The sequence below is a fragment of the Hydra viridissima genome, unplaced genomic scaffold (assembly GCF_058129835.1).
Source record: "Hydra viridissima isolate aposymbiotic clone 2 unplaced genomic scaffold, HvirCarnegie_v1 scaffold_8, whole genome shotgun sequence".
Taxonomy (NCBI): Eukaryota; Metazoa; Cnidaria; class Hydrozoa; order Anthoathecata; family Hydridae; genus Hydra; species Hydra viridissima.
Window position 1 is genome coordinate 16,749,048 of NW_028324307.1, and position 27,128 is coordinate 16,776,175.

Consider the following 27,128-nt stretch of genomic DNA (forward strand, 5'->3'; position numbering starts at 1 on the left):
AATACATTGAAGATGAAAATGTTGGTTTGATTGAACAAACTTATAATGAAACTGAGCTTGTTGAAACTGAAGAATTTGTCATCAAAAAAGTTCGTTCGATTGTAAAGAAGTTACGTTTTTCAAGAACATAAAATGATATTCTTCAAGTATACGTGAATCAAGAATTTGGAAAACAGTTGAAACTTATTATGGACACTAGAACTAAATGGAATAGCTTAGTCGAAATGCTCGAAAGGTTTAACAAGCTAAAAAGCTGTGTTAGAAAAGCATTGGTTGACATTGCATCTGCTATCGTTATTCTAGATGCTGAAATTTTGTCGATTAAAAACATTATCTCTGCACTTCTCCCAATGACGCTTATTGTTGAAGCCCTTTGTCGAGAAGATGCAAATCTACTTTCTGCTGATGCAACATTTTCTTTTATGCTTGAGAATTTCGGATCTGATAAACTTTCGTTAAAATTAAAGATGTAGTTAGAAGACCGAATAAGCGAAAGACGAACTAATGTGTCTGGAAGGAACTCTTCAGTGTTTACACAATGGCGGAAAAAGTCACGCATCTTTCACTAAACCATTGAAAAAAACAATAACCAAAGTTATTGAAAACTTTGCACAAAGATTGGTATTTTACACTAGCATGGAAACTTCCTCAGAAGAGCAGTCAGAAGCTGACGGTGTGATAGAAGTGATGTTGGAAAAATAAACTAAGCCATTAAGATTAGTGCAAAAGCTGGAGAACAAAATTCAATTGAATTTATCGTCCAACGTCCAACTCAACTCAACAAATAATAAAATAAGAGCTTAATTTCAAAAATTAAGTCTGAAATGAAATTCTTTTAAGAAAACGGCGTTCGTGGCAAAATATTAGAGTCCTTCTCCTCACATTTGATTTTGATTCCCCCATCGAACGTGGAGTCTGAGCGAGCCTTCTCAATTGCTGGTAACTTTTGTACAAAAGTTCGAACGAGACTCGGAGACGCAGCTTTAAGTGATATCTGCTTCCTCAAGGTATGTTTTAGGCAAATAAAACATTAATTTTATATTTTTTATTACTAAATGATATACCATATTAGAATGTTTCTGTATTAATTGAATTTGGCATAATTTTATGTTTCATTTTTATTATTAAAGAAAGTATTTTTTATGCAATAAATAACAATTAATTATCTCAAATAAGTTATTTTTACTATTTTATAGACATAGAAAAATTTAAAATATTTTCGGAAATCGACCGAAATCCGAAAGTATTTAATTTCTAATTCCGAATTCCGATTTTTTTATTTCCGTCAAAATTTGCATTCCCTAAATTAACTGCACAGCAAACGCAGCTTCCTCCCCAATCCTGCTTTCTAATTGTGTTACATTTAGGGTGGAATGCAAGAACCGAACTTGAGTCAAGTTCGACTTGAAATCTCAAGTTCGACTTTGTCAAGTCAGACTTGAAAAATTGACTTGAGCGAATGCGTAAACGAGACTTGAAAATTTCAAGCTCGTGCTTGAGAAAGTCGAACTTGAAAAATAGTCGAGGCGTTGAATTTAGGGCGTTTATCGGAAAATGCACTTCGCAACCAATAGCGGTAATGGATTTTTTTTACGGGAAAAACCTTTTACTGAAACAAATTCCGTGTAATGATATTTGTATAATATACGATTAAATAAAAAGTTAATAACAGTAAAAAAAAAAAAGTTCTTGCTATGTATTTTTCATCAGAAAAATAAATTCATCTTGGCACTTTCAGTTCCAAATCCTAAGTTGTTGGTAAACAACGGTTGGTCATATGTACCACTTAAGTGATCAAGACAATTTCTCTTGATTTCTCCATTTTAACAGATTCCATTTGAATTAAAATACATGGAAATGTTCTAGAAAATGCAGAATCTTATTTTGACGCTTTTTGGGGATGATACTATACTACAATGTATTTTTATTTATCTTTTTACTAATACTTTAATGAAAATAATGGTTTTTTTTAAAAATACTGAGAAAATTACTTTAAACAAAATTTGTTTTCTCAATACTAATACTACATAATACTATGTGTGTGTGTGTATATATATATATATATATATATATATATATATATATATATATATATATATATATATATATATATATATATATATATATATATATATACCTACACATATATATACCATTTACATATGTAAGTATACCATTTACATATGTAAGTCAATAGAGATCACATATGGAGACAGGTCTTCTGAAATTTTTGGGCCACTTATAGAAACAGAAAAGAAAACTTTTAAAAACCATTGATAGCATCTTGCTCATTAACACATGAAAAAGGACAAAGTTTAACGTTAAACAAAAATCTCTTAATAAAAAAAAATACAAAAAAGCAATATAATGAAATTCATGATCTTGATAAAGAACTAATGCAAAAACAAATAGAAATAGATGATATAAAAAAAAAACTCTCTCCAGAAAAAGCAACAATACAAACAAAACTTTGTGAAAATTTTCACAGTTTAAATTTTCACAAAGTTTTAAAAAAGCAACACAACAGAATTATTCTATGTGAGGATTATTTTTTTCTAACAATATCAGATCCAAATTGCTTTTGGAATGTTTTAATTTATCACTTTATTTTTTAGTGAAATTGTTTTTTTCATATATAATACTATTTTGAAATATAAAATGTAATTCTTTTGAAATAATATGTAGAATAAATATTTGAAAATAATGTTTTTGTTATTACACCCTTTATCCATTATCAGACACAAATTTTTTTTAAAAAAAATAAGTCTGAAATTTGACTTTTGCTTTGTTTCTGCAAAAATATCTTTAGTGAATGCTTTAGCACCACATTCTTCATTGCTATTTTGTATTTCATTGCCTCCACAATAATCATTTTGTAGAAGGGCAATGTTGTGAAGCACAAAACAGGATATTATTATAGCTATGGAATTTTGCAGTTTTGTTCCTAAGGGAATGTTAAGACAAGGGTATTGTTTTTTTTTGATATACCAAAACAATATTCAACAACAACATTCAACATGTGTGTACTTCTCAAGTTGTAATTGTATCTGATTTCATTTTCATTTTTGGGTTAGAAAAAGGTGTCATTAAATATTGTTTATAAGGATAGCCAGAATCACCTGAAACATGAACAACATTAAAAAAAAAATCCCTTTTTGTTTCGGTAAAAAAAGGGATTTTTTGAATTTGGTAAAATCTAAATAATGGTTGATAAATATAAATATTTTCTTTATCTAAGAAAAGTTTGAAGTTTGTATGAAATAGCAAAATCAGATATCCATGAAAACTTATAATCACTTTTGCTGAATTATCAAAGAATCAGCTTCTGTTGGAAACTTTATGTACTGATATCTTTTGTTAGCCATTTGAATTGAAATGTTCTAAACCACTGGACAAACAGTTGAGTTTCAGCTCTTCCAAATCTCCTGTTATTCTCTAAGAGAGTTTATTTATTGTTACTTAAGTATATTATCATTTGTTGGTATAAAATGTTGTTATTTAAAAACGTAATGTAAAATCTACAATAAGAAGGTGCCATTTTCTGATACCATTTCTTGAATATCTACTCACTTGGAATGAACCAGTAGCATAAAACCGAAATGCAATAGCCAGTTGTTGTACAGTTGAAAGAGGGCACCCTCGATTGTTAACATTGTTGTTAATAATGTCATTAGCTAATATTAAAAAGGTTTTTATTGGAAAATCTGTAGCACCTTTTAAATTCTATACCGTGGTAAACTTCTAAAGGATTAGCTCTGTCAATAATAAACCTTGGTATGTGACTTGGCTTATTTTTTCTTCTTCTTCTTCTAAAATTCAGCTCATACCGATTCATTTTTGAACATTTAAAAAAAAGTTTTTTTAATACTTCATGTAATTGTAACTACTTCTCATGAACTCTCTTTTACTCCTTTTACACGTATCACCTCTTTGTATAACTGCAACTATTTATTACTAAATGGAATTTACTTTTATACTGTATCACAAAAATGTGCCTTAATCAACAGCCTTTTATAATGCTAGGATGTTCGACATTTCAAAAAGCTAATAAACATTTCTAATGGCATCAAAATATGACATGTTGAATCATTACATACGAGTTACAGGATGTTCTAAAAGACACACGTTTTCGCAATGTTAATATTCAGTTTTCTGTAATGAATTCATTTAAAAATATACTTTCACAATGTAACCTTCTAAATTAATTAGGTGAATATGCCCAAGTAACTACTTTTGCTTGTTAAAAACTCATTTTCATACTTGCAAAGGTTGTAATAAGTTATATAGTAATAGTAAAGTTTTGTTACGCATCAGCAAAATGATAATGGCGGTCTGTTTTTTTTTTCAAGTTTGGTTTCAAGATTGGTCTGGAGCAGACTTGAAAAAATGACTTGAAAATTCAAAAATTCTCGTTTTTCAAGTCTGACTTCAGTTCAAGTTCGCTTCTTGCATTCCGTTCAAGTCAGACTTGAGATTTGAAGTCTGACTTGAAATTTCAAGTTGGGTTCTTGCATTCGGAAGGAATTTTTGCTCTCTCAAGTCTGGTTTGAAGTCAGACTTGAAAAAGGTCTATTTTTAGCGGTTTTCAAGTCTGACTTGAGTTGAAGTTCGCTTAGTGCATTCGCTCAAGTCGCACTTTAGGTTTGAAGTTCGACTTCAAATTTGAAGTTCGGTTCTTGCATTCCACCCTTAATGTGCTTTGAAATGTTGTGAAGTTTAATTCGCGGTTCTAAACATCATTGGTTGAAACTTTATTTGTACTTTATCCTATAATCTGTAAATGCGGTACCAACAACACCAAGAAACCACCAAATATTTTTTTTCAGAGATTGAAAATGTTTTTTAATCAAACTAAAAAATAGTTGCTTTTAATCTTTTTGGGTTTGGTTTATAAACTCCGAACCCAAAACTATGGAAGCTTATAAAGACCGTAGAAATATTTTTTGCCCGGAGTAACAAGTTGTAACATAATCCCTCCGCAAATTGGCCGCTGCTAAGAATTTCTATTTAACTTAACATCGCAATTAAAAATGAAAAAAAAAAAAAAAAAAAAAAAAACCGCTTTTATATTTCAGTTCCATTTCTTAATCGCGCGCTTGCGGAAAAAACTTGTTTTTTTAATATAGTTTTTGAAAATGTTTACAAAGTGAGCAACCAACTCGTATTCAAAGAACTTTTAAAGATTTTAAACTTCAAAAATCAGAGCCAAAAGCCGCTCTCTTTTTGATAATAAACAGCAACGACCCAGTTTATTTGATAAGCAACAACAGCATTTAAACCACGTTGTGTAGTTTAAATGCTGTTGTTGCTTTTAACAACAGCATTTAAACCACATGTTTAAATGCTATATAGTTTTATCTTTTAGTAACGCGCAGTAGGCTAATATTCCTTTAAAACATGAACAGATATTTGAAATACATATAAAGTCAAATTAAAAATGACCTTTAAAAACATCCCAGCCCAGTCCATATTTATAGAAGATATTTTTAAAAAATCCCCTATTTACATAGGGAAATGTAAATAGGGGATTTTTTAAGAATATCTTCATTTAAATAATATTAAATAAGTAATTTGACTAATTTTAAAATTTGAAATACTTTTAAGTTACAATTTAAATATTCAAACAGTTACAAATAATTCAATTAAAATTTGTAATTTAGTTTTAGGTATTATTTCAAACACAAATTATATAAACAATGATCTCAAAACACATCTTTTTTTTTCTGTAACAAATATTTGTTAGGGGAAAAAAATGCATTTCAATGCTTTTGGTTGCCTTAGTGATAACTATTGGTTTTTGAAAATATGACGTAAAGATCATTCATTTAATGTTTTTTTTTAAAGACAATTGGCTTTACTTTGCAAATAAAAAAACTCTTACATGTTAAAAACCGCACCAATTTTAAATCTTAAGTAAAATCTCAATCTTCGTTACTTTATAAAAGCGATACCAACGTCTTATGTTTACTTTTTACAACTGCTAACAGTTTATTTGCTCAAAATCTTATAACAAATATGAAAGTAAGCTCAGATATCGTTTCATTTATTTTATTTACGCGTATTATATATTCCACAAACGTTTTATCAGTAGTATTATAGGGTAGATTTACTTCAAACCCTTGTGAAAGTTTACCGGTGTGAATTTATGGTCTAGGATGATTCCGGAAAATTTTTACGTCTTATATGCGCTTTACTCAATTAACTGCGCTCCTTCCAGACGTTTTTGCGGCCAAAAGTATGGCATCAAAATCTGCTTCCGGGAAATGATGTATTGCTTCCTCAATTATCTTTTAAAACCAGACATTTAAATATGGTACATATTTATATCCAAAACGATTGCATAAATTTATTTTCGACAAACAATAAAGAGAACCTTTTGATAATGGGAATTCTAATCTAAGTTAGGTTGAAAGAGTTGCAAAAAAATATTAACAAGCAGCCTTCTCGACAGTATTGGCCCCCTCGGCCTTTGGGAGGTGAAACAAAAAAAAAAACCTATCTCTATTTTATGAAGCCAGGTATAACTTTTGATGAAAAAAGCAAATGTTTTTAAATTACATAGGAAAAATTAATAGAGTAACATTTACAATCAGAATAACGACTGGTCTAACAAATGACCCAGTCATAATCTGGTAAAGTCACTTAATACTCAATACACATAAGCAAAGATGCCTGCATATTTTCAGCAGTCAAACCAATAGGCAACTGAAGCAATATATTAGGAGTATGAAAATGTTTTGTCTTTTTTATTGTTTAAATTTTATTTCAAATAAAATGTTTAGATACATTAGTCGTAATTAAAATAATTTCCATTATATTTGGTGATCTTTTGTCATGTTTTAGGTAAGTCTTGGAAACCATCGCTGTAGAACCATATTGGTTTTGGACTTAAAAAAAGATTTGAAGAGATATTCAACGTCTTGACGGCTTGCTAACAAGTGAGCAAAAAAAATGGTAATCTGGTGCTACTAAGTCTACTATAAGCAGAATGTAGAATGACCTGCCAGCCTAGTTCAAATATTGTATTTTTGTTTCATTAACAAAGTGTGGATTGTTGTCATGTAGCTTTCAATGACCTGGTTTCAATGTCCAGTTGTTTTTTTCTAAAACTTCATTGAAAATTTTTTTTTTGTTGAGAATATCGTTGAGCATTTTATTAGTTTGCTTATTAGTTCCAATCCCTCAAAGTACAATATACTTTTCATATCCTACCAAACACATAACATTACTTTATTACAGTAGAAGTCTCTTTTTGGAGTTGAACCTTTTGCTTAACCAAAACCTAACCCTTGTTTTTTATTATTAGAGTTCTCAAAATAGGTCCGTTTTTCATCTCCAGTAACAATTTTCCATTAAAATTTTTTTTTCTTAAACTTTGCAATATGAGATATGCATTTGTTAAATCGTTAAATCATATTTATTTTGCTTAACTCATCCCTATCTCATTTGTGCTCCCTAAAACTAAATCCGCGATCGCAGGATTTAGTTTTAGGGAGCACAAATGAGATAGGGTTTGAATGAAAGGGATTCGCGCCAACAGATGCAATAAATCATCAAGTTGATGGTGTTAATAGCAATTGAAAAAAGTATTATAAGTAGTCGACACTCAAAAGCTATAGCTTTGTTAGCCAACACAGCTATGAGGTCATCATATCATAATTATGAGACCATCGATATGTAAAACTATATGATTTCAAACTATAGCATGCTTATATTACCTCAGGCAACTTTTCGATTAAATCATTTAATGTTTTTGTGCTGATACCAGCTACTCTTCTTTTTCATGAGCTACCAACCCATAAAGAGCAATACAACAAATAGTTTTTAGTAAATCAGGTTGATCATTTTCAATTTGTGGACCACTCATGGACCACTCATTCAATTTGTGGACCACTCAATTTGTGGACCATCATTTTCAATTTGACGACCACTACTTAACCGGAAACGAACAGCATTTTCAACTGCTGGCGTTGAATCCCATAGCTCTAATAAAGGTTCACACCGTCTACTTCCAGCTTCTCATCATCGAATCTTTTTTTTTAGGATTTCTGAAGAACTTCGTAAGCTCAAACTCTTTGGTTGATGTTAAACTGTCCGCATTCTTTACTTTAACACCAATCAAAGCAATTTTTAAAATTAGTTTCTTGTTTCAATAAAAGTCTTGAGCTTTTTTCTCTCGCTGAAGCTGTTTGTAACTTCGAATCTTCAGTCTTTAATGTGATCACGACCACCAAATCAACTTCGATAGGCTTTACATTGAATGGAGCATTCGATTCAGAGCATTCAACTAGATTCGCTGATAAGATCTTTTTTAGGTTGAAGGCGAGTAGTAAATAAAATCGCCTTTGATTGCTTTGGAAGAATATTTCTATAACAACTCTTTGACATTTTGAGGAAGCCTTTTGTCTTTTTTTAAATCGTATTCCGTGTACAGCTTATCTTTTGTTGACATCTTGGTTCGACTTTGAATTGTTATAAGCTTTGAAGCATAGTTCAAATATCCACTTACAAGTATGTATTAACTTAAAAAAAATAATTGATAAAACACCGAAAACAAAGAAATTTCTTTTAGAGGCAGTCTATGCAGCAACTTGTGAAATAACGAGCAAAATTTTTTTGAATCTAATTATTTTTAAATTCACTACAACTCGTGCTATGTAAGTCTTCTTTTTTTGTATTTTACAGCTAAAGCAAGTTCTGTTATGACCTGTCTCTCGAATAAAAAAAAAAAAAATCACATTTCTGGTGCATAAAAAAAAAAAAAAGATTTGAACGTTTAAGTTTCAAAATCAGTGTCTTTAAAGACAATGTTCAGTTGGTGGAGTTCGATTTTTTTATATTGAGCCGAAGATGATTCAATTACCACTACAAAGCTCAATTAATTACAACTGTTAACTAATAATACAATAATGATTGTATGCAATAATTTATAAATCTAAAATTTGGTACGTCACAAAGTTTGATAACCTCTTCTAAACAAATCATCACAAAAATGCAAACCCCTCTCCTCTTGGCGCGTGATGAATTCTAAGAGGCTTAATAATGTTCAAAGATATCATATTCCTTTTTTTCTTTTATTCCGATATAAACTCCGTCATATTCACTTTTTTTTTTTTTTTAAAGAAAAGTATCTTATGGTATTTCTGGTTAACTCATATCCAATGGCGCACTCAGAGAGGAAGGGTGGCTTAGCAAAATAAGAAAAAAATAGAGAGTTAATAAAAATTGTTATCTCAATTAAAATTTACTTTAAATTTGTTAAACTTTTATAAACTATGCTAGAAAATCTTGTTATATATTTTGGGAGTATTTTATTATCAACAAAAAAAAATTGACTTTTGAAATATTTATCCTGGCACCCAACCTCCGTCCCCTAAAAAACTCAGACCCGATTGCAAGAATCGAATTTGAAGGTGTCACCCGCTTGTCTTGAAACCAAACTTTGACGTAATTTCAAGTTTGGTACTACTAGCTATTTAATCTTTTTGTTCCACCCAACTTTGAAAGGAAAATAACATAAACAAAATTAAATTAGAACCAAAAAAACATTCTATCAAAAAGTTGATTGAAATTTGATTAACTTACAAGCAAAATAAATATTATAAAAATCAAGTGTAAAAATTTCCATTTTAAAGTAAGAAAAAGATAAACCACCCCGTTATTACAAGATTTCCCTTATAGATGATATTTGGATTTTACTAAATCGTTCAGTTTAAATGCACCAGTTAATAGAGCAGTTCCAAGTAGGTCACCAATCGCTGTAAGAAAAGGGATCGAGTAGTTATCTGGATCTTTTCTTCTTTTCCATAACCAATGTACAAAAAAATTGCAAATAAATAAAAGGAATCCAACCTAAAGATAGAAATTATGCGGGTTACGATTTGTTAAAACCAAAGTTTCGGCAGCTTAATTACATAAAACAACGTTTATAAAACTAAACCGAAAACCAAACGTTTGTAAAACTGAACTAATTTGTGACAGTTAAGAGACTCTCATTGGAATGAAAGAGCCAGAGTTAATTTCTAACAGCGATACATAATCGTATCTCATTTTCTTTAGAGCCAAATAAGATTAGTTAAAGGTCACTATCGCAAATAAGCTTTTAAAGATGCTATTTTAATTAAATAATTTAGGTCATACCAAACATATGGAAAAAATACCATAACGCCATGTTCACAGAAGGAATAATTTTTTACAGCGTCTTTAATATGAATGTGATAAAGCAATAAATCACAATCTTGATGCAAAGAGTTTAACTAAGCAACAGTCTCATTATTTGATACGGCAGAGGAAGAGCACTTGAGTTTTCCGATTATGACGAATATTAATAAATTGCAAAATTTCATCTTTTAAATTGAATTTTTACACAAATAAGTTGAATTTTTAAATTGAATTTTTACACAAATTTGTATATAAAGAGCATAAAGTTCCAATATACCATAAAATATTTTTGTTATATCTTACATACTTTCAATGATTTTGTTTTAAACCCTTTAAAGTTTGCGCAGTGATGCTTCTTAATTTAATCGCTCAACTTAGTTTTCTAAATTTTCTGCATAATTTATAATGTATTTCTTACACAAAAAAGAATTTGCTGTTTTAAATGCATAAAAACGTGATCTTAAAAACCTGGAAATTTTAAAAGACTGGTATCAAAAGTTATAATTTAACGTCCTTAGTCGTTATTAACGGTAAAACACAACGACGATGCTAAGTTAATAGTTTAAGAACTGCGTAATATATTAATTTAAAGAAAGATTCATGTTTTTTTATCGCGTGGGTCACATGATTTTAAAATGATTCAAATTTTTGTTCGATTAATCATTTTTTCAGATTGTAAATATAATTAGAAACCATTTGCTTTCACCAGCTAATATTACACATAACTAGTGGCAACATACTTTACGAACTTTTACTTTAAAAAAATAAATAAAAATACAAATAATGATAAATATGAGTTTGGTTGTAGCACTGAAAATTCAACCAAAAAAAAAAAAAATAAATAAAAAACTTAGATGTTGCAAATAAAAAAATTTCTTTTAAGTTGAATTCCTTCCATTTAAGGCCATTTTTTTTTTGGCACAACTTTAGAAAAAGAATTTTAGAAGAAAAAAAATTTCCTTTACAAAGTAAACGTAACTTTGTGGCTTTCAAAACTGTTATTATTTATTTACACCTCAAACAAAAATGTAGACTGTAACATACTGTGTACTAAGGGATCAATTTCATGAAAGATATCCAGCCCAGACCGAATTTCAGGATGGTTTTCTGGGCTGTAATTTCTCACCAACCCGGCATTCACACATTTATGTTTCGCAAATGTAATAAAACAATTATGCTGAGTTTTTAAAAAAAAGAGAGAGATGATGATGCATGCATATGAGAATTATATTGAGTTATAGAGAAACATTTCTGAAAGAAATTTTGTGATTTTTCAACGTGTAAATCCATCTTAAGGATTTTTTGTAAGAGCAATTAAGTGTCTGAATAATTTGGTCTATCCAATTCATCAAAAGATACGAAGAACAAGATCAGTTATAAACAGAAATATTGTTTCTATTTTAACATCTATTAATCTTTTTTTAAGAATCTCTACCTTGTTTTTAAAATGACAAAAGCAAATTTTATCTATTTTCTTGTAGAGCGTAGAGTATTGTAATGAATTATTTCATGATTGTTAGAAAAACTTTGATACTGATTCATGCAGCATTTAGTTAAGGAGTAGTAGGCAGCAATAGTTATTAACTAGACTTGATTCATAACCAGCCAACAAGCTGTACTTTTTACTACACTTTGACCAAAATACTAAAATAATCATACAGCAACATAATCATACAGCTTGTTCCATGCACTTTGTGCATGGAACAAGCTGTATGATTATGTTGCTTAGAAATTATTTAGTATTAAGCGGAATAAATATCTGTACGCATCGTGTCAGTAGAAACCAGTGAATGAGAATTTCCCAGTCCAGACGCAGCAACAAATAATCTTTGGGACCTTGCTTTATTAAAAAGATAATGCATCATTCTCCTTATTTGATGTATTTCTGCACTTGCATCAATAAGTTTTGCCTCAAAAATGACAAGATAATTTAAACCAAGCACTTCCCAGTAGATTATTCTGCACGCATCTCACCGAACTCAAAACTTTCATTTGAGGTATTGATGATACACAGCTATTCAACTGAATGTTTTTTTGAGGTCAGCAATCTCATGCATCAAGACAATTTGTATTGTTATGGTCGGTCAGTACAAACGGCCACTTTTTCTAAACCACATTTATAGTGTACTATCACAAAAAAAGTGATAGAAAATTTAAATTTACGAGTTTAAACTTCAATATTCTTGATCTCAGATTTTTTTTGATTTTTCTGTAAATTGGTTACTCAAGTTTATCTTTTTCTTTTATTCAGATAAGAGGAATTGCAACTTCATAATGCTTGTTTTAAGACACGATAAAACTAATCAGCACTTCAGACTCAGTTTACGAAGCAGTTCCTTAAATGATAGCATCAGTTATTTGGCAATTTTTTGATTTGCAGGGAAGAGATTTAATGAGGTGTAACGTGGTCCGTTTACATTAATTAAAACTACAATATTTTATAATCTTTAGGATAGGATTTTTAAGAACTTTGATTAAGTTTTCGGAGTCATTTTAGTCTACAACAACAGCATTACATACTGTTGAAAAACTGATATGTATAATAAAAAAGAGAAGTTCAATTTTCCATCAAAAGAGTAGCAGGTTGCTGATCAGTACACTAGACAATACACTTACTAAATTTTCTAATATTTTTTAACAATGCACTTAGCCATAATTGAGGAGAAATTCTTTTACAAATAAGCTTTAGCCCAATATAATTACATTATATTTTTGTATTATGCTTTTTTTTAAAATTTTTTTCGCAATTTATCTAAAATAAATGTTCATTATTTATTTAAAATAAAGGATTAAAACAGAAAATAAACGATTAGAGCAGAAAATAAACGATTAGAGCAGAAAATAAACGATTAGAGCAGAAAGTGTAATAAACATATAAGCTAGAATGCTAAAACAATTAAAATATACATTAACAAAACTTAACAAACAAACCTGAATTAAGGCTGCAAGAAGATAAAAACCGATGAACACATACGAGGGGTGCATGTGACCTGCATTTAAGTTTGAAATCAAAACTAAGAAAATAATATGACCAGGTATGCATAAGGTTAACAAAACACGTGAAGATTTTGATTCAACACCTAAATAAAAGTAAGTTTAATTAAGTTTAAAATGTTTTTCACAATTTTAAAATAGTTTTTTTCAGTTTTATTTGTAAATGAATTCGCATGATCTGGAGAAGGGCTTACAAACGATTGAAACAAAGTTTTTTACTCAAGCTTCAGTAAAACACCCAAAAAAAGCATTGTATAAAAACTGTTCTAAAACTGGGAGTTAAAAGAGATCTTAAAAAAATAATAAAGGGCAATAAAAAAAAATCTATTAATTAGTAGAGCTTGTATAGTGAAGAAGCAGCATAAGAAAACCTAACTTTTCAGCATGCGTAGAGTGAGCAAATGTAAATTGTTTTATTTAATTTATGTTAAGTCTTAGATGTCTATTTTTAATGAGCTCTTTGGAATCTGCTGAAATATGAGTGGACTTATATGACTAAAATGCTTAAAATATTTGGTTTAAACCAATCCAAATATTTATATTTATAAGTTTTTAGATATTTAGAAAAAAAAAAAAAAAAAAAAAAGAAGCCCTCTAATAGCATTAAACTTACCACTACTGCAGAAAGTAGCAATTAATCCAAACTTTATATCCTGGGGTAAATTACCAATTTCAGAATTAATATGAAGGTGTGTTGCCAAACGGCTAGCCTGAACTGCAACTAAATTTCCACCAACACCTAAATAATCAGCAACGTTAAATCCAAATAATAACTTTGTAATAAAAAACAGCATTTTAAAATGAGGATGAAAAATCAGAACTTATTTGGTTAAGAAATTATTAAATAATAAATAATACTTAAAGAGCAATAATAAGCAATACTAAAGTAAATTTTTGATCTATGCAAATAATTAAAGGTGAAGCTAGAGAGGCTGATTATTGATAACAACTGCTGATCATTGATAATATTTGAGGTATTGTGAATGAAAGTTGAATATAAATTCTTTTTGAGAAAAGAAACATGTTTGTAAAGCTTTTTGCTTGTTTTAATTTAATAAAAAGTAGAACAATACCTGTTGATAATGTTTGAAAAACCTTTTAGCTGATTCATTGGGATATTATTTCCTGATAAAACCTTTTAATAAGCAAAATAAAAGGCAACAGCACTGCCTTAAATTAACAAAAATTTGTAATGTATAAAACTACTGTTACCAAAAAATGTAAAATCCAAGTGGAAAAAGTATTTTTAAATTATGATAGTACACAAAAAATTTTTATAGTACTAAAATAGAGCATGAATTAACATTCATTTCATTTGTAGGCGATACTCGCAATATCATACTCACAAGGATCTTTTTAAGTAAGCCATCATTTTTTGACTGCAGTTCGATTCTTTTAAAAATTAGATGAAGTAAAAAAATTTCAATGTACTGCACAAAAATTTCAAAGATAAATGAAACAAGGAAAAATTATTTGAAAATAAAAGCCTTGGAAGATTTTGAATTTGCTTTTAATATTCTATCAATAAAAAAAGCAAACATTTATGGCATTCAATCTGACTAATCTCCATCTTCTATTCTTTTCTTCCTTTTGCATAAACAGAATAAGAAAAAACTAAAAAGCTTGAATAAAGTGTTCCAGATTTAATGAATGCTTTTGATGCACCAAATGCTTATTTGGTTATTATCAAAATTAAATGACACTTCTTTCTTTGATTATTACATTTTTGTTTAGAAGTATAGTTTACTTAATCGAAATTTCAGAGGTTATAAAATTTAAAAAATAGCTATTTATGAGACTTTATAGTAGAATTAACTTAAATGTACACAATGATAAAAAAATTGATATCTATTCTTTTTGTAGGCAGCAGTTTAAAAATATCAGCTAATTTGATCTGTTAAGATCAACATACTTCTTAAATGAGAATATATTTTATTGCTTGTGTCATTGTTGTCACTAAACATGCATACACCTTGATAAAAACAATAGTATAACTGAACTAAGAAAACTTTACCATTCATAACTGGACTGAAGGCAGCCATTCCAGGATTCTCAGAAATAATGCTACTCAAAATGAGACCCCCTGCACTGAATTAAAAGAATAACCATTTAACTAAAAAACACAATAAGAAACACTTTCATAAGTATTACATCACATTATTTTAGGGTGACCTTTAAATAAAATTAATTTCTATTAAATTAAGATTTTTTGTAAACAGTTTTTTAATCAACTTTAATACCTTATTTTATTACTTTGTTGACACTGTTTTGAATTTAATTTTCACTGCTCATTATAGGATACTGTAAGAACTTTTATGTCATTAGCATAAAGGGAAATTAGCCTACAATAATTGAGATTAAATATAACTAGATTTTAAGTGCTGTAAAAGTGTCTTACTTTGGAAATATTTGACTTTGTAATTTTCATCTATAAAAATCTGCTTTAAATTTCTATTACATTGATGTAAACAAAAATTTATTTATGATCTAAAATCTATTTTAATTGTTAAAGTTTTTTTAAAAAACTGTTAAAAAATGTTTAAAAAATGTGCAAAGTTAACAAGGGGTCTGGGTAGCTTTGCACAACATCAAAATTACTATATTTTTATGATAAGCATGGAATTAGTGCAAAATAACCTCTTTTTTTAATTTTTTTGAAGGTATATATATTTCTGATATTTTTAAGGCATTTTAAATTAAAAACAAAAGATCAATTTTAGTATTATTTTGCTTAATAAAGAATATAATATGTTATGATAAAAGAATACTGAACACAACCTCAAAAGTTCCTTTGTATCTTGGTAAACTTGAGCAAAAAAAATTAAAGATTTCCTTTTTTTAAATAAAAAATCAAAATTAACAAAACAAAGTTCAAAAGCCACATTGAAAGCCTAACTTTGGCACTTTGTAAATTTTCTTAGTATTGCTTATTTTTTCCTCTTTGAAATGTTCTTAGAGGCAATATCGTCAATTAACTTTTTTAGATCTTCAATGCTATCGCTTTTGCCTGCAGGAACATAAAGTCTCTTTTTTTGTTTATTAGTTCCTACAGATTTTGTCTTGTAAGAAAACCTTAAAGCTGTCTTCTAGAACTTCTTTATCAAAAGATTCTTTCTCTAAATTTTGTAAGTTCATTGACATTCACTGGATAGACACTGCACTTTCTAAAACCTGATTGTATATTACTAGCCTAATTTGGCTCTACAGCAGACAATAACTTATTTAAAAGTTCTGGGAAATGTTGTTTATCAAGAGATGTCTATGTGCAGCCAGCAGGCGAAACTTTATACTTTGTGATATTTTTACGCCAAGCTATATTCAGAAGTTTAAAGAAAGCTGCATCTAGAGGTTGAGTTTATATTTACTATTAGGTGGTAGACAAACAAACTTTATTTAATTTTCTTTACAGGTTCAATAATGTTTGGACAGATTTGAGAGGACAAGTTATTGCCTAACAAAACTTTAACTCCTAGCGTCTTTTTTAAAGAAAGTAAAAAAACTATAGAAAAAAACCACTCTTCAAAAGCTACTCAATCAAACTATACACTTTTAGTGCTGAAGTAACTGGCTCCTTTAGGACCTCCTACACACTAAGTTGACCACAGATTAGTAGACTTATATGGTGTATAAAAGGTGGTAAAATTTCACCTGCTGCATTACCTGATATGATTATGGAAATACTTGTCTTAGAAGTGTTACTTAAACTTGTGGGATATTTACTGCCTCCTTTTACCAAGCATTTTATTGAACCAGGGTCATTGGTTAGATTTGTTTTGTCATAGTTGTATATGTTGCATGGTGAAAGATTTTGTATGGTTTTGTTAAGATGTTAAATATATTCTTTAAGAGTTACTTCATTAACATTTGCTGTTGTTTTTTTTTTGTTTGGCACAAATTTATTTGTTAGCCCTGGGTGTCTTTGTAAAAATGACTTGACTAAATCAGATCCAGGAAAGAATTTATATTATTTTACTTTTCTACCAGAACTATGGATATAATTGTACATAATATGATGTATGTCTTCTTTACAGATAGGAAATACAAATTGTTCAACTAACAGCATACTGTGTTGCAGGTTGCTCTTGTGTCAGCATTTTAGATTTTACATCTTCAAGACATTTAGATAGGTTGTCCTCTGTATAGTCTTTATATTTTCTGGTCTGAAACTCCTTTTTGTAATGACTTGACACCTGGAAAAAAATTTAATTTGACCCTGAGTTGCTCAATAAGCTATTTAAAACTATTAAAAAGTATGAAATAACTATTCCTATATAAAATATTAGCATGAAGTTTTAGAAAGTATTGCCATTGGATGAACAATAACATTTGTGGTAACTTTGAAGATTGTGCAAAGTTCCCCCAATTTCTACCAAAAAAGTACTTTATTTACAGGATTGTCAAACTTTAACTTTTTTTATTGACAATATGTTTAACACTTAGTACCAATAGTAACATCAAACCATAGTAAACCATAATAAACACTTTAAGGAGTTTATTCACTTTTGAGTTCAATTCTGATCTGCTGCACAGACAAAAGTTACAAGCTTTTGATTTCTATTCCTTTGTATAGATAAAATGAATTGTATTGCCAGAAATTGCATTTATAAAACTATTTTACATGAGATTTGTGTAGACACTAGAACCAAGTGATTTCCATTTGTAGTTCAAATTTTTAATTGCTAGAGAGTAAAACATCTTTGACATATTGTTGTGCAATGCTATCAATGGTTGTGCAAAATTAGGCACTTTTACGGTAACTGTTTTATAAAACTCCTAATGAGCTGGTGAATGTTCTTTCTGAAACCCTAAAAAACAACCACTTTAATATTGCATTACAAATGCATAATTATGTTAGATAATTCTTCGGAAGTAGAAAAAATGTTCAAACACGAGTTTCCTTCTAGCCAAATTAAACATCCTATAATTGACTTAATTATTAAGAGACTAGTACTAAACATTATTTGTGGTGTTTATAAACTTTGAATTTTCTTGTTCTACTTACAAAAAGTACAGTTTTAGTAAAAAACCTTACAAGTAAGGAAAGAAAGGGGGGGGGGGGGGGGGAAATCTCTTCTAACACTTTTCAGCATTTTTGAAATGATATTTTAAATGAACATGACAATTGCACAAATCAATGAACTTTTCATTATGATTGTTAGTTGCTTTTTTAGGAAAACACTAAAATGAAACACCAAACGCTGTGTGACATTTTCACGAGGAACAACATCTTATGGGTCATTTAGAAACTCCTATGAGGAAGACCAAAATCACAAATTTTTGTGGAAATTCCCATATGATTTAATTCCTATAAACTATTTAATATAGCAAGAATGACTTAGAACACCACTTTACATATAAAGAAAATCCCTATAAAATCTGCTGCTTTCTGAAATAAAAAAGTTCTAAAATATTTAAAAAAGTCAAAGCTATTAGACAAATGTAAGAAAATCTCAGGCCACACTTCTTTCAGAAATCATACTTGTTTGTACAGCACCATTTTCAGAAGGTGAGCATGAGGTAAATAATGACGTGGCTATTTATCTTCATTAATTAAAATTACAAATAGTCTCAACTTAAAGTAATAAAACTAGTACTTGGAACTTTAAGTTTCTGCTTTCCCTGCCAAAATCTTTTAATCAATGCAAAACATAGAGAGAAAATAAATCTCAAAAAAGAATAAAAAATTATCAGTCTTGTAAAACATTCTTACCTACTTATACACATAGCAAGTATCACTGGCCACCATCCCGTATATAAAATATGATGGGTATGAATATTATGATGCGAAATGTATATCCAGACGGGTAAAAAAACAATAAAGAGGAAGCAAATAACTGGAGCAACCCAGTAATGAGCACTACCTATGAGAAAACAGATTTAACATTCAAATTGTTCTTAAAAAAACTATGGAAGAAAAATTTAACTTTAAAGTATTCTTAACACATTTTAAAATTACCTATTAAATTATAAAAGAAATTAGAAGTGACTGATAGTAAAGCAAGTGTAACAAGATCACCAAGACTTGCAGCAATAGGTGTAGCAATATTATCTGGGTTTATACCACATTTATGAGAAAAAACAACAACAACTACCATTATGCTTCCTAAGATTGCACTAGTAACAGATGCAGTCAAGAGAGAACTAGAACAGAGCAAGAATGCATGCTCAAGACTGAACAAGTTATTTATGACCCATCGCAGAGTGATTGCAAGAAGCGAAGCCAGCACAGCAACTACTAATGCTTGAGCCTGAGTTAAGATAAAGAGCAAAAATACTATTTAGCATAGAAACAATTTTTTTATTTGAAAGTAATTATTTAAAAGAAAAGAAAATACACAAAAAATAAAGAAGCAGCTTATGAAAAAGCAAGTGAGCTAAACTTTTTCCTATTGCAATAATTATTTATTTCAACAAAAAAGTATATAGTTTTTCTTATTTCTTATTTTCTTAAATTGCATATTGTCTTGTTTAATCTCACTATATTACTGAGGAGGTGGAAGAGAATTTTTTTTTTATACACTAAAACATTCCAAACACTTTTAGCATAAAAAAAAAAAAAAAATTTTCAAATGCACATGAAAAAAACAAAAACTTTATATACACATGAAAACTGTTTAATGCTCCTTTTTCTAACTAACTTCTAGTCAATTTTAATTACAATCCAATAATTTATTATAAAGAAACTGATGCTAACAGGGAACTTTATACATTTTTCCAAATAGTGAATACCTAATTAGTGGAAATAGCTCTGCTGTTGTAAATCTTAAGATTTAGAAAAACAAACCAAACACCTATTAAGATTTACAAAAAAAAAGTTTTAAAAAAACTTTAAACTTTTTTGCCAACATATTTCAATCACTCGCAAAAACTTTTGAGGCAGATTTAAAATGTTATATTCCATATATATGTAGCAAATTTTTTAACAAGTACTTTGACTTTTAAATTAAGGCACCATGTTAACATAATTACATGTTGATTCTGTAATTTAAAAGTAAAAATACTAATTAGCTGATAAAATTAATTCAAACAGTATTTAGTTTACTTCAAAATATCCTGAGATCAGCTCCTTAAAATATTTTACATAAACATAGTCGCCATATTTTCTCCTGGTTCTAAAATCATTTTCGTTTTTCTCCAATTCTTTGCTTGATTTTTCGAAACAATCAGATTCAGAAAAATCTGATGTCATTGTAAATTTTTGTAATAAATCATTAGTTTTATTTCAATATGAAACTTTTGATTGTCATCCTGACTGACTGAAAAAAATGCTAGTATAGGATTCTTTTAATGCTATTTTGACTATGTCCATAAAATCAATGCTAAAAAATGATTGCAACACTAATGAAGCCATGATACCAGGAGGTTTAAACATTATTGTTTAACTACTTGATATTTATTAAAGAAACCTATTCCAGGACAAGCTGCAACAAAAATGGAGACCCTAGTTTAATTTAAGAGTTAAAAGACTGTCACAACAAGCATTATGAGAGCAGCCTATTTCTGAAATATTTGTGATTGGATAGCAGAAACATGTCAAAAAATATCTATAGTAAACAAACAAAAGGAAATAACCTAAAGTTATTCATTGGTTAAAAAACAACTTTTCAGTTAAAAAAAAAAAAAAAGAGGTTAACTTAAACACACTACTAATGATTGTAGTAATGATTTTAACACTACTAATGATTGTGGTAACACTACTAATGATTGTACTATTTTCACACTTCTGATTGTACTAATGATTGTTGAATTTAAGACAAATTAACTTTAATCTAACAGAACTACTTCATATACACATTAAAAACCTGTGTTAAGGCCATGTTTCCAAAGATTATACTCCATTTTCTTTTTGAACAATCCATTTTACCACTGTTGGCCTACAAAAAACCATTATAGTCAAGTTAATAATAGAAATAAACCTGTAAAGATATTCCTAAAAAAAACAACAACTATAATTTTGTTTAAAAACAAATTTTTTAAAAGTAGCAAATAGTATATCTAGAAAAGTAGGCATTCTTGCATTCAAAAAACTCTATTTCCAACATTAAGCACATATATTTTTTACGTAAGTACCAAATGCTTAAACAACAATTTGCTAAAAAAATATTCCAAACATACATCACCATATTTTAAAAGTATTACAAGTTTAAAAAAAACTTTAAAATTAGAATTGTAGGAAATATGGTATAAAATCATGTTTCTTGTATGATGCTACCTTTAAAACTACTTTAGCAACAATGTTTTACTCTGACTACAAATAGCAACTAAACAAAAAGTCAAGCTTACAGATTGTTTGCTTTACAAAAAATTGAAATACCTAATAACACTTACTGCAGTAGATAACCTAGAAGCCAAAGTCATTTCTAAGTTTCCTTTCAAGCCAAGTAAAGCAGGAACTAGGATGTAGACTTCAGGAACATCTTGATATACCTTCCAGTGCTATAAGAAATCATATTATAAATTATTGCATTCCTCATGATAATGGGTATAAAATTAAGAGTAAGAAATTATGAATATACAATATATCTTCAAAATTATTTACTCATAATTATTGTATAATTATAACTATATAATTATGAGTATATAATTGTATAATCATAATTATGAGCATACATTTGCAATCAGCATGTTTATTCCAGAAAGAAAAAAATCAAGGTAATAGAGTCAAACCATTTATCAGCCCACAAAATCAGTAAGGTAACACTAAATATGCAATTTTTGAAGCAAAAAAAAAAGAAAAAAACAACCAAAAACTAAAGAAACTCCCAGAAACTGAAAAGTACTACAATCTTTATATACTTTAAAACATTTTATTTCACTGTTTTGAATACTATGAGCACTCAATGTTGATTGTTATTCAAAAAAAACAATGTGCTTTAAGATTTTTTTACATTTTTTATTTTTCAGGTAGAATGAGCTTTATGAGAAAAGCTGGAATGTGATGCAAGATAAAAATGGTAATTTTCTAGATGTTTAGAGGTGATAAAATTTATTAAGCCAAAAAAAAAAACTAAGTACAATCTCATCAAACTTGATATAAAATGTTTTTTTCCTTCTGGATAGAGCTTAAAGATTTCAGTCAAGATTGCATCCTATTTGATTTGCTTTATTTATTTTGCTAAGTCTCTATAGTTGTGTGCTAGATTTTGTGTTTACGGATTTTTTAGGTAATTTTGTGTTGTGCTCTCCTTTAATGAATTTTAAGATTTTGATTTCTATATAAATTTAAAATTTATGCAGATGGTAAGATACTTGAATATCTGTTAACGTAAACTGAGGGTTTGCTTTCTATGATAGTATATCAACTTTTCTAGCAAAAAAAAAAAGAAAACGAATGTAAACTTAATATTCTATATTTATATAAATCAGCAACTTTTTTATAAAGCAATTTTATCAACAATAGCAGCTGCCTGGCATTTTGTTAAATGTCAAAAGATATATAAGAACTAGTGCACATGAGCAGTAAACTAAAAAACTTTTTAAAGAAACAAGAAAGGGAAATTAAGAGACAAGAAACAGAATTTCAATCAGCAAATAAGGAGGCTACATTTAGGAAATGTGTAGATAATAGGGAGGGGTTTAGATTTTTTTGGCAAAATTTGGCAAATCACATAAGCTCATAGCCCCTAAATAAAAATTCAATGAGAATTTCTTACTTGTACAAAATCAAGGAGTAAGCCAGCAAATACTGTTCCAAAACCAGCAACCATGAAAGGGAAAAAAATTTGAAGAGCAATTGAGATGCTTGTTTCAGATGTATTTACACTTGTGAAGTTTGAATCTAACTGTATTGAAGGTAAAACCTTTGAGATGCTAGTGTCACTACTATTTTGCATTAAAATTGCATCATCATATTTATCATTTTTGTCTTCAAATGCAACTGCTGGAACCATGGTGATACTAGGTGAGTAACTCTGTTCATGACAAGAGTAGTTATTCACATTTTTTTCTTTAGATTTAATCAAGAGCTGTCTCTCATCATCATCATTGTCATAACTATCAAGTTCATCGTCATTGCCATTATTGTTGTGGCAACCATTGTAGTTCACTTGAGTATGCATATAAAAAAATTTTAATTGTGGAAAGCTCTTGATAGTACCATTGTTAACTAAATTGTTGTATAAAATATTTAAAAAATATTTGATAAATTCCAAGTTGGATTTTTACTGAATCTTATCCCCAGCCTTGAAAAAGTCATCAAAGTTTAAATAAAATTCAAAATAAGTAAGGTCTAAATAAGGAATGCCATAGATAAATCAAAAAATGAAAAAGAGTTTATAAACATTTTTTTTTCAAACATCAGATACTCTACATCAAATATGAAATTGTTAGCAAGTGAGAAAATTCTGTCATAATTGCACAATAGTTAAAAGACAATAACATGTGATTTCAAAATATTGATTTTGATTATTAATCAATACATAATGTTAAACATTTTAACATTCTAAAAATATAATACTATGAAGAATTATTTTAAGGATTAATTTTTGCTAATATGCTGAAAAAGACAAAAGAAAATATTAACAAAACACAAAATAATAGTTACAAATTAAGGATAGATTGAGTAATATATATTTTCTTTATACAATAGAATTTTACAACTCAGCTAGAATGAGCAACAGATACATTTGCCTTGCTTTTTAAGATCAAGGCAAGTAGTTATATTTATTCAATAGCATATTGTATATTCGGGAGGAAATTTTTTTTTATCCTTTCAGAATGGTAAAGTTCAATAAAGCTTTTCTTAAATAAATCTTTCTTGGAGGAAATATTTTTTATAACATTAAACTGAAAAATGTGTTGAAAACGAAACTAATGAATTTTTTAAAGTTCAAGGGTTATCTTGAACTTTATGTTAATATTAGTGTTTAAGAAACATTAGTGTTTATAAACAGAGATATTTGTTAGATACGTATCTTACGAATCAAAATATTTGTTAATTAATTTTGCTTAGTTCATAGGGAATGCTTACCAGCTAAGGAGTGCTGAATTGTATAAAGATACTACAATAAATTAAATTAACATTCTTTTAAACTGAATTTTTGCGAACAACACTTGCACTAAGGTTAACTCAAGTGACATTTTTTTCGTTTACCTTGTTTTGGTTTACAACGCGCAGGCGCGTTTCGTTATTTACAATGACTTTAAAATGTTCAAGTTCAAACTTAGCTTCTTTCAGGTCAAACTAACTTGATTTAAAAATGTTTCTGCAAAAATATTTTCAATTTTTGAATTAATATTTTTCAAATTTTTAATTTCGTTGATTAATTTTATTGAAAGTTGGTTAGATTTATTTTTAAAATGGCACCGCGGTCATATTAATGCTGTTTTCATGCAAAAGTGATAAAAGCTAAATATGCCAACTTATTAATTACCATGTAAAATATTTAACTAAAAGATATTTCAATAGTTTTTTAAATTACTACAAATACTTTTTTAACCTTTTTTTTTTTTTTTTTTTTTTCATAATTAGAAAAATTATGGTTAGATTGTGTCTTAATCTTTTGTAAGAATAAATAATATACCAATCTCAAAAAAAAAAGAAGACTTTAAAATTTGAAGTTGAATAAGTCGATAAATCATATTGAAAAAGGATTTAAATAGAATAATTCTGGTTCTAGTGTGCAAACGAAGAAAAATAGGTAAAAACTAGTTAGTTTAAAACTTAAATTACAAAAATAGAAAAATAAACTACAAAAAAAAAAAAAAAAAAAAAACAGAATGGAAAACCAGTTAGAGCAAAAGAAGATGTAAAAAATACTAAGCAAATCAAGATTCAAAAAAGAATAAGTATCTTGAATTCTAACCCTATTAACTTGTGTGAACATGTGGAACATTCCAAAGGGAATTTAAAATTAAAAGCTCACAGCTAAACAAATACATCAGCCATTTTAAATAAAGCAAATTTTCTTACTGTTGGTTAAATAAATATAAATGCTATTTAAATAATCGTACCAACTACAAAAGTAAACACCTAATATTACTTTTGAAGCCATAACATTATAACGGTTAGTTTTAGTTTATGGAAAAAATGCACTCGAACATGCTCTCTGTTCTTAAACTTAACTTTCAATTCCCTCATGGATTTAAATCAGATGTTCTCGCCGCCGAATAAAAGACAAAAAGAAGAAGAATTAAAATCTGAAACAACAGGAATTTGTAACTGCATGGCCAAACTTTATTTTCACGGTTGAAATTTCGATAAAAGATCGATATTTTAATGTTTTTTCGCAGAATTTATTAATTGAATAAAACGTCGGTAACGTTTAATAAGACCGTTGTGGAAACGGTGGAATCTCTGTAGCCAAAATCCGTAAATTACGGCAGACAAATTTAAATTCTTAGGGATATTCCTCAAGCGAAAAATTCCAAAACTAATGTAGTTGCCGTTAAATTTAAAATATGTGGCCATTGCCACAATGGCCACCCCTTAGATCCACGCCTGTTGATTAGATATCTTACTCGCGTTTCCGCAGTAAAGGAAAGTTTTCTCCAGCCAGGTTTGTTTTGTCAGCCAGGTTTGTTTTGAAATGAGGCAATTATGAAGAAAAGCAAATCAAAAATAAATAATAGTTTTAATAAAACGGCTACTGGCATTAAAAGCTTTAGAAATTTTTGTGTTGTTACGACTTTGAAATTATTCGACTGTCGACTAAATTGATTAATGTATTTTTCAAAGTCGACTAAAGTCGATTAAAAAAAAGTAAAAACGCTGATGGGCATTTTATATCATTTTTCACAACAATTAAAGCAAATAATTAACAAAAAATTTTGTTAATAAAAACAGGTCGGGGCAGATGAGGCGGCTAAACTTTTTGGGGGTAGCAGATTTACAAAATGTTTTCGCATCCTTAAATGAATACCATAACACATTACTTAACTTTTTTTTTTTAACAGCATCAACTGGTTACTATAATGAGAAAAAGGAAACATATTAATGAAGTGGCGCTACATACAATAAGCCAAGAGTTAATTTTATGCGATACAGCAAATTAGGTTCAATGGTCAGATATTTTGGTTCAATTAAAGTATTGGTAATTGAGGTCGAGAAATTCAAATCTGCGTATACTTGGTCTCTAGGACTGGTCAATACCGCACAGGTGTCAATTTCAGGGCGGTCATTAGATGTCCTGACAGTTTTATAATAAAAAAGGGACAATTTGTATGTTTAAATATAGGAAAATGAGGTCGGGTATTGAAATTTGGGCTTATTTTTTCTCTAAGAATGGTCGAGACTGCACAGGTGGTCAGGGGTTGTCAAGACGGTGTATTCTTTGTGCGAAGATTGTACACCAGCCTGTACAACTGGAGCATATAATACCAGTTGTACAGGCTAGTGTACATTTGTGCAGTCTCCAGGTTATAGTGATGCAGCTTATTAGGGTCCACTTCCTCATTGCTGGAGAGGATACAGAGGTTAAAGTAAAACCTCTTTATCAGCTCTTCATCAACACCTAGAATCTCTACTGACTTTTGGTATCCCCTAAAAAGCCTCCTACCAGTATTGCTATTATTGTAGTTTCCAGATCCTCCTGTCTTTGGAACTTCAAAATTGATACCAAGACTAGCCCTAAGCGCAACTTGAATCTGTTTTTTTTTTGAGTCTTAGTAGTTCCTTATTTCTTTCCCTAGCCTGCCACTTCTTTAAACCCAGCCTGTTGGGTATGTGAAAGAAACAATCCATGCTTCATATCCATAAATGAAGGGTAGACAGGCCATGTTTAAATCTAATATCTGAAAGATCTGCCGCAATTCTGTAAACCTCCTCCAGGTTGGAGCTGCTCAGGCAGCAGATGCTGCAACTAGTAGTTGCGTCAGTCACTTCACTAAGAATGATGGCAAATTTTCCATCAACCATGGTCTCCTCCAGCTCATGGTAGACCATGAACCCATCCAACCTTGAAGGGAGAGCCTAGAACTCCATTAAAATGTTACACTCCTCCACCACGAAATCTTTGTTCTCCTTTATATATTGA

General features: G+C 29.0%; 1 protein-coding gene across 2 annotated transcripts; it reads right to left on the minus strand.

Moving 5' to 3' along the window:
- Positions 1-9,531: 9,531 nt before the first annotated feature.
- On the minus strand, positions 9,532-24,224 carry LOC149885371 (solute carrier family 41 member 1-like). 2 transcript variants are annotated; one of them, XM_090095061.1, is made up of 10 exons: positions 24,125-24,224; positions 22,809-23,260; positions 21,484-21,591; positions 20,958-21,029; positions 19,112-19,403; positions 18,866-19,016; positions 15,170-15,243; positions 13,769-13,894; positions 13,093-13,241; positions 9,532-9,852 (listed from the first exon to the last, which is right to left on the minus strand). In XM_090095061.1, exons 2-10 carry the CDS (start codon positions 23,211-23,213, stop codon positions 9,676-9,678), a joined length of 1,554 nt encoding a protein of 517 aa, XP_089951187.1. In that variant the 5' UTR covers positions 23,214-23,260; positions 24,125-24,224; the 3' UTR covers positions 9,532-9,675. The 2 variants fall into 2 exon arrangements, with proteins under 2 accessions (XP_089951187.1, XP_089951188.1); XM_090095062.1 differs by lacking the exons at positions 9,532-9,852; positions 13,093-13,241; positions 13,769-13,894; positions 15,170-15,243; positions 24,125-24,224 and adding an exon at positions 17,029-17,345 and having other exon boundaries at positions 22,809-23,330.
- Positions 24,225-27,128: the final 2,904 nt, after the last annotated feature.

Excerpts from the sequence above, each read along its gene's own strand:
- LOC149885371 (XM_090095061.1), bottom strand. The coding sequence starts at position 23,213 with ATGCATACTCAAGTGAACTACAATGGTTGCCACAACAATAATGGCAAT. Across the intron at positions 21,592-22,808 it reads TACTCCTTGATTTTGTACAA|CACTGGAAGGTATATCAAGA; the intron begins GTAAGAAATTCT and ends GATTTCTTATAG. Across the intron at positions 19,017-19,111 it reads TTTCTTTTATAATTTAATAG|GTAGTGCTCATTACTGGGTT; the intron begins GTAATTTTAAAA and ends GTTTTCTCATAG.